The sequence below is a fragment of the Zootermopsis nevadensis genome, unplaced genomic scaffold, assembly GCF_977971745.1.
Source record: "Zootermopsis nevadensis isolate Lab colony 2312 unplaced genomic scaffold, Znev_1.0 Znev_ptg000007l, whole genome shotgun sequence".
Classification (NCBI taxonomy): domain Eukaryota; kingdom Metazoa; phylum Arthropoda; class Insecta; order Blattodea; family Termopsidae; genus Zootermopsis; species Zootermopsis nevadensis.
In genome coordinates, this window is record NW_028259139.1 from 3,772,914 (window position 1) to 3,781,292 (window position 8,379).

At 36.3% G+C, this 8,379-nt stretch overlaps 1 protein-coding gene across 1 annotated transcript; it reads right to left on the reverse strand.

The window, feature by feature from the left end:
• Nucleotides 1-1,449: 1,449 nt before the first annotated feature.
• On the reverse strand, nucleotides 1,450-7,478 carry Septin1 (Septin 1). The gene is made up of 9 exons (XM_022065833.2): nucleotides 7,334-7,478; nucleotides 6,962-7,154; nucleotides 6,760-6,883; nucleotides 6,550-6,684; nucleotides 6,301-6,418; nucleotides 6,117-6,203; nucleotides 5,001-5,161; nucleotides 4,417-4,518; nucleotides 1,450-3,742 (listed from the first exon to the last, which is right to left on the reverse strand). The coding sequence occupies exons 1-9, from the start codon at nucleotides 7,355-7,357 to the stop codon at nucleotides 3,613-3,615; spliced, it is 1,074 nt and encodes a 357-aa protein (XP_021921525.1). The 5' UTR covers nucleotides 7,358-7,478; the 3' UTR covers nucleotides 1,450-3,612.
• Between the last annotated feature and the right edge of the window lie 901 nt (nucleotides 7,479-8,379).

An 8,379-nucleotide genomic window follows, 5' to 3' on the forward strand; every position in this document is an offset into this window, starting at 1 on the left:
AATACATTGCAAAGTTTTCACAACAGCATACTTCAGGATGTCCAACTCAGCCTGCTTCGCTTCATCGTAGCAAGGAGAGGCGCAGTAAGGACAATACAAAAGGATAGCTGTCAGAGAAACTATATGCAGATGAAATGCTGATAGCATCCAAGTTGCAAGAAGTATCAACAGCCTTCAGTAACCTGATGCATTGGGCATGTGACAACAGCTTCATACAACAGGTAGAAAGCGATGTTAATAATCCTTCAGAATGAAGGAAAACAAAAATGTTCGTAGATCTGAGATTCCAGTTATGGTTGCCTTCTGATAAAGACTATAGATGATGTTCTTCTGGGTTGTGATGCCACGTAAACGCGTAGGTGCATTCTGTTTCTGAAAAACTTACCGTCTCCACCTTTAGGGCTGAATAAGTTTAGTTGTATCTCTCACCTAATTTGTGATGTGTGGCTGGTACGATGATAGATAAGTTCTAGATTAATATTTGAGAGAATTTGAATAACAAACAGAAAACTAATACTGGATGCAAAATATCTGCAAACCTTAGATATGTCACAGTAAGAGGAGAAGGGAAGATAGAAAGGGCAAGGGGGGAACAAGACACCTTAAGTGACGTTGCGTCCCTGCCCTCTCCATACCTTAGCTGGCTGACCACCAATGTAATGGCCATTGAAGATCAGAAATATTGTGACAGGAGTACTTTTGTTTCACAATTTTGTGTATATTCTTTTGTTTTCCTTTGAATTTCAAACTCAGTTGTATTTATTAAATGAGTGATTACATTGCTGTAGCTCCCAGTAACATCAAACATGACAGAAAGACAGTCCCTAGTTTTTGTTTTCTTTTAAGTATATGGTACCTGAACTCCTTTACACACTTGACACTCAAGGGTACAAGGAATATCACAAACTGTGGAACAAGAAAAAGCAACACTTATTCTTGCCACAAATAAGGCCATCTCTTCTCACTTCATGTGTAGGGGCCCTGTTTCAGTTCCACCAATTCTGTGTATTTGTTACTTAAAATCAATTATGTAATGTAGCACACAATTTAATTTAGTTACCATTCAAAATTATATGACAAGAGACCTAAATTGGAATTATCAAATTTTATTACAAATATTCTCAAAATTCTGGTTGCTCAATTGTCCCTTGTTTTGTTGCTTTTTGCCACTGCACCCAACAGTGGTCTTAGAAACACAAATCTAATGCCCTTAACAGACGAACATCATACTCAACAATATCCACTGACTAAACTGATACTGAAAAATATTTTTCATTATTTAGTGTGTCAAATACGTTTACTCCCTTGTGCCCTGATATCATTAGTCTTAGAGAGATAAACAATACTGTAGTCAGATGTCTAGCAAGTCTCATCTTGTTATTTTAACAATTTGATTTGGAGAAGTGGGTTTACAGGTCATTAAACACTTATTTCATTTATAAGAACTACTTGATGCCAAAGTTATTTTATTTGTTACTGGACCTACAACTACAAGTTCATGGCACAGGCATACAGCTTGTCCTCCAACACATAAAGCTCTCTCTTAAATCTAAGTGATATAATGCACAATGTCTTCCATCTCTCAAAATATTTATCATGTATGCTTAACATATAACCTGTCAAATGGGAACAGATTATGTAGTGCCCCTATGATTACATCTATAATTATCAGTATCTCTTGATAATGTAATACTAAGCAGGGATATGCTGAGATCCAGATTTTGAAATTATTATTAAACTTGGTTTCAATCTCAAAATCAAGCTTCATAATTTTAGCAACTTATCTTGGGAAACTGTACTCTTATCACATTACTCAAGTGGCAGGCACATCACTGTAAGTATAGGAATTCGGAATCTCAAAGTCCACTGACAGAACAAATTAAAGAGCTCAACATACCCAAAAACTGTAATATAAAAAGTTTATGCTGTAGTTCTACGAGTTTTATCTAACTCTTTTAACCGACTGATGAGTACAGACTGAAATTTAAAATAATACATTGCATTGTTTGCCCCCCCCCCTTCCCCCCATTTTATTAAAACGGTAACATAAAAGTTAAGAATTGATTCCTTCCTTTTTTCACATCTTGGATCCAATAGATAATGTTGCTGCAGTCACTGTGCCATCATCAGGGTGTCCTTAACATATATTGCACTCATCACCTTCATGAGAAAAAGTCAATTTGCTTTATGATCCTACATTGTTTTTCATGAAAAGGCAAAGATATCAAGGGTTCCAGCACATGCATGAACAAATATTTTCTCCAAATATATAACATGTGATTTTGTATCCCTTAATGACTTAATTTTTATTGATTCTGGATGCAAATCAATTGTTTACAAGGTCAATCACTAATTCTTCTTCTATGGCTATGCGGTCCGTATTCGGTCCATGGCCTCCTCAATTCTCCTCTTCCATTCGGTCCTGACTGCTGCTCACTAATAGAGATATTAAACTTCAGGGTCATATATGACTGTAAGTGTTGCAATGAGTGTGTGAGAGAGAGAGAGCTCAAAATATGAGTTCTGGATTATTTGTACCTTTTAGTTGTAAATACATCATATGGAAGACCAGTTTTCAGTATACTGTGACAGCAGAAATAAGTCCTACACAGAACATGTTTCTCTGGTTCATGCCAGAATGCTGGAACCCTTCCTATTTTGCCTCATACTGATTTACACTGTGGTATAATTTTCTTTTTCCTTAGATTTCTATAAAAATTGCATACACTAACAATGACATGTCAATAAACAAATACAAAGTACAAACTATAATGGAAATTGTTAACATAATCAGACCAGTGGTTGGAAACTTCTGATGTGGCACACAGTTTGTTGGTTGGTTTGTTCTTGTAATCTATGTCAAAAATGGTAGACAATTCTAAAACCAGGTACTGACAGAGAACAGCCAAACAGAATGTTAAACAAGATTGGAAAGGTGTACCCTTTAGAATACACTGACAATCCAAAGGTGTATTTCATGCCACATCACATAGGGCATTATTATTACCTTTATTCCCACTGCACAATATAATTGTTTCAAAAACAAGGCCCAATGCTGCAGTGGGACCATGGTTCTTACTGTTGCACAATGACAGTCATGCAGGTTGCCTAAAAATGTGGCAGACAGACAGGGATGGGGCCATAAGGCGTCTTTTGCTCACGCTAGAGAACAAAGCATACATAAAACAAGATGGAAATATTGATAATCCTGTGTTTGAAACAAAGAATGCTACTTGATGAAATCAAAATGGCAGCCTGCTATACCATCATGAATGCCAAGTGCAACAAAGAAACGAGCGAAATACAGACGGCAATCCCTTTCCTCTACCAAATAGACACAAATCTGTTATATAGCTATGGCCAGGTTGTTAGGGTAATCAGATTTCCAGCCAGATGTCTGAATATGTTAAATATTATGGCTGACAAAAATATAAAATTGCCACAAGGATATGTGAAATCAGAGTATTTGAAACATCATAATAAATACAATGGTCTATCTGAATAATATAAAATTGTTACAATCACTGCAGGTCTTTCCTGAGCACCAGACTATTAAAAAATATATTGACCTCACAGAGGAACATGTCTTGGCATCTTTTAGTTCAGGCAATGCTACAGCTGCTGCTGTTGCATCTGTGCCTGCATTTGAGCCAACATCTCCTGCATCCTACGCAGCTCTGCTTCCTTCTCCTGAAGGATGCGGTCCTTCTCCACTGTTACCTTTTCCTCTCCAGCCAACAGTCTGCAATAAGTAATCAAAATTATTAGTGAAATATTGTGTGAATTTTTGATATTTCATGCCTTCAAAAATAATTATATACCAACACACATTTTTTACATTAAAAATTAAAATTTTATCTAAGACATTACCTTCTTACATTCCCTTATTTGCAGTAGAATTTCACAAAACAATTAATGTTACAGCCCTCTGTCTATTTGGGGGAATAGTTCATCTATAACATACAGCACAGTTGCAACAATTTTCTTTTTTAAGTATTAATTATTAATATGACTCTAGGGATGATGAATTCTGAGTACTGTCTGCCAAGAACAGCAAAACTTGGAACTTTCATTCCATTTTGCTCTTAAGCTCTATAGACTTGAACATGCCTCTTCATTGTTGATGTTTATTTTCTTTGCTCCCCAGATTTACATAAAGGTAGTACCAATAAAAATAACTGTTTCAAAATTTCACTCATCAAACACTGCACAGAAAGTTGTCATGTTAATGAATTATCTCCTGCTGTGATGCGGAGCGATAACTGTCATTCCCAGTTTTACTGTTCCCATAACATTAGTAAGAGAGCAAAGTGTTCATACAGCTGTAGAGTATGTGGTCTCATAATCTAGTACATATCTTTATTCTTAAATGTGAGATACCTAATAATGATAAGAACAATATCAGTCTGTACTTACGTCTGCCTCTTGGGTACAGGAGCACCTTTAGCAAGTCGCTCAGAGCGGTAGTTTTCATAATGAACCTCTTGTGTTACCTCTTGCAGGTCTTGCATATGTGTGCTACAAACAATAAAATTAATCCCAACTTTGGCATATAAATTCATACTTGACACACAAATTCGATATTGTCAATACCAAGGCCTGCCATGGGACATAACTTTGAACCAGTTTAATTACATTTAGAACCTATGCTATGTAACAGACAGTGATGAAATAGGCCGACTGACAGGATTTCATCTGAATCCTTATATTTTGAAATATGGAAGATACCCTTCTACAACATGGTCTCTATATTATGCAACTTGGTATAATCTATGGCCCGTAGTTCTGGTTTGGTGATTCTGAAAGGATTTCATGCAATACAAATCTCATGTAAATTATGTTTCCAATGAAACCTTCTGAAAGGAATTTTTTTATTATTATATGTTCAGTGAACTTTTAAAATGGTTTTACAACTACTTAATTGTTTTCACAACTGATAATTATCATGGCAATACAACTCAGATTATGGCAGTGTAATGTTAAGCAGTGCAGGCACTCACATAAGCATGGTGCGCAGTTTGATGAAGTCACAGTGGTCAGGATTTTCAACCTCAACAACCCCCCAAGGGTACAGTCGTCCACGCACCTTTCGTCCACGTACTTCCAACAATGTGTTGGCTCCACATACGGCAAATGGGACTGCTTCTTTTAATTGTCTCACCTGGAAGTGCACGAACATTTATTTGTATAATTAAATATTTCTGGCTTTAATGAGATTATGAATGCAATAACGGATATAGGATTTGAGATTTTTGTGGCTCTATACGGCCAGACTACATGGCACAACAACCCAGAAGAGCACCATTTATACAATAATGGATATTCCAACAATACAGTACAGTCTGTATCATGTTCTGAATACCAGTTTGAATCTGTAGAAATGCATATAATCACCCCAGATACAGCAAAGAGCTGACAGGTTTAGGTTTTCTGGTAGTGTTAATAGGTGTAATGTTATGTAGCACTGCTAAAAAGAGATGTAAAGGAAAACAATGTGGACAGCAAAGACAAAAGCAGAGCAGTTAAAATCAGATTCTTCACAATTCAAAAACTGTTTTGTAGTGGTATGAATCATTATTGGAAATTAAGAATTAAAGAAGAATATACATTTCTGAGAGGCAGTTCTACATTAAATGGAACTTGAGAGATTAACTATTGAAAGTATATGGCACAGTATGAACTAGCAAGACAGCATGTCAATGGTGCATTCCTAGAAACTGTCACAGATGCTAACGTGGGCTACTGTTGATTATTTACACACAATCAGTAAACACCATCACATTGAGTGGACACCAACAAGCATTCTAAACTAGCTTCCTTGAACATGAAAGCATGACTCTTGTATGTCATGTCTCATCAGTATTTTTATAATTAAATTTATCAAAAAATACACACTTACATGACCAAAAGAAATGTATTGTGATGTCTGGGCGCAGTTTCTTTGAAGTGCAGAGCCTGAGGTGGTTGGCCTGACTTGTAATTCAGTAGATCCAGTCCTACCCATTAAAATTAACAAATTCTAAGATGAGGATGACAAGGAAAGGGTAGGGTAAGTAGGCACACAAAGATACAATAATCTGCAAACCAGAATAAAAAGTATGTGTCATCTGATGTACCTGCTCCTTATAATCTTCATCCTCATCACTGTCACAGTCTGGGAGAGGATATATCTTGATTCCATTGCTCTCAATTTCCTCCATCACCTAGAGCAGCACAATGTGAAGTCATAACTATATTCTTAAAATCAGAAGATTCACAAAAAAAAAATATTACTGTGCAAATACTGTATTATATTCTTACTCTTTTCTTCAGCCTTAAGACCTCCTTTTTTGTTAAGACATCTGCCTTTGCTATGACTGGGACAATGTTCACTTTGTTGTGCAACTGTTTCATGAACTCAATGTCAAGAGGCTTTAGGCTGCAACGAAAGACAGTAAATACAAGAAATACTGATTAATAGTACTTTAAACTTCGATATTCCACATTCTTATAAATTAAACACAACAACAACAAATTCTGTTATCAATAATACTGTAACAAAATTCTTACCCATGTCCAAATGGGGAGATGAAGTAAAAACAGCAATGAACTCTGTTATCAACAATGTTTCTTCTGTTTAAACCACTTTCATCCCGTAAGAATCTTTCAAACTGGTCATCTATATACTGAATGATTGCCCGGAAACTGAAAAATTTAGACTGGTTACATACGTAGTAATGGAGAAGTATTATTTTTGTACATTCCATTGCAAGACTTCACCTGTCAGTATTGTCAATAGAATCCCCATATCCTGGAGTGTCCACCACTGTCAGTCTTAATTTCACACCCCGTTCCTCAATCTCCACTGTTGATGCATCCAACTTAACAGTTTGATGTGTCTTCTCTGCACAAAGAAAAACAACCTCACCACTTCACACTACAAATATCTAGTATCAAGGCACATAAGGTTATAGCAACTTACCAACAGCATCTGGAACCACACGCTCTGGATAAAGATCAGTCAAGAAAAGGCTATTTACTAGAGTTGATTTCCCTAATCCCGATTCCCCTACAACCATTAATGTAAATTCGAAGCCTTTCTTCACCGATTTCCGATGAACTTGATTGGGTAAATTTGCAAATCCAACATAACCAGGGGTCTCCAAACTAGCAAACTGGAAACAAATACATATATTACAAAGCTTCTTCGCCGTTTAACGTATAATTATCATAGCCGACACGAAACAATTCCAAACACAACCATATACTTCGAACACTCCCAAAATATTCTGATATACACTTTACTAATTACAGAAGATCTACGTTACACATGATTATTTTTCGGTACACTCACAGTTTTCACGGATTCACTTGACATGATACTTCGTCTACTCCTAAGCCAACTGCTACGAAATGAGTACTCTACAAACTACAGGAAACCAACTATAAAACTAAACCAATACACCCCACACCTCTCAACTGAGAAAAACTGACAGCTACTGGACAATACCCGTACTATTCAACATCCGGTCGACAGCAGCGCTAAATCAACGAGCGCTGCACATTAATTTAAAATTTTATCCTTCGAAATGCAATTCATTTATAATTCTGTACAGCTCAGCTACGAGAAGGGATTGGGAAACATCCTAAATGGAAAGTGCAGTGCTTCAGTACAAATGAAAGCCGTTAACATAAATGTTCACTAAGAAATCGTGATGCTTTTAGCGTTGTCACGAAGGTGAAGGTAAGACAATTTGCCTAACCCTTAGAATATGAATGCTGTAACAAAACAATACGAGTGTGCAACAAGTTTGCCTCAGATGCTGTCTCATTCAGATGAATGAGGCAAAAAATGATAACAGATGCCAATGCCAAAAGAGAACTGGGGAGTTCCTTGTTTGTGTGTTTATTAGATGTTCCATAATGAATAATCAACCAGATGTCATAAATGCAATGTAAAGATTGCCCTTCCTCATTCAAAGGATTGTATAACTGCACTTTTGCAGGGCTTTTAATTATGTTAAATACCATGTATTGACAGAGATTATGAAATCTTTGTGCTTCCCCCCCCACAATGTTCAAAGTATTAAAACTGTAGAGATATAGCTAAACCATTGTCTTTGCCTGTTCTGTAGGTTTATAGTGATTTTAACTTACTTTTAATGTACATCTACAAAATTCATCAGTCACCATTCAACTCTGTGCTGAGCCACTTCTGTCAAGGTCACGACCCATTTTTCTAAGATCCAGTTAAATATTTTCATCGCAGTATGCCTTAATGTCCAAAGTTCCAAGGATTTTATTGTTTTGCCATTTATTTGAAACCACTTCACTGTATCATTAGAATATCCATCAATTGAGGGTGAACAACAGATCAAAACCAAAGGAAGGAAACATATC

Coding starts and splice junctions, on each gene's coding strand:
- Septin1 (XM_022065833.2), bottom strand. CDS start 7,357: ATGTCAAGTGAATCCGTGAAAACT. Junction 7,155..7,333: donor CAAGTGAATCCGTGAAAACT/GTGAGTGTACCG, acceptor ATTTGTTTCCAG/TTTGCTAGTTTGGAGACCCC. Junction 5,162..6,116: donor ATGAAGATTATAAGGAGCAG/GTACATCAGATG, acceptor GTGCACTTCCAG/GTGAGACAATTAAAAGAAGC.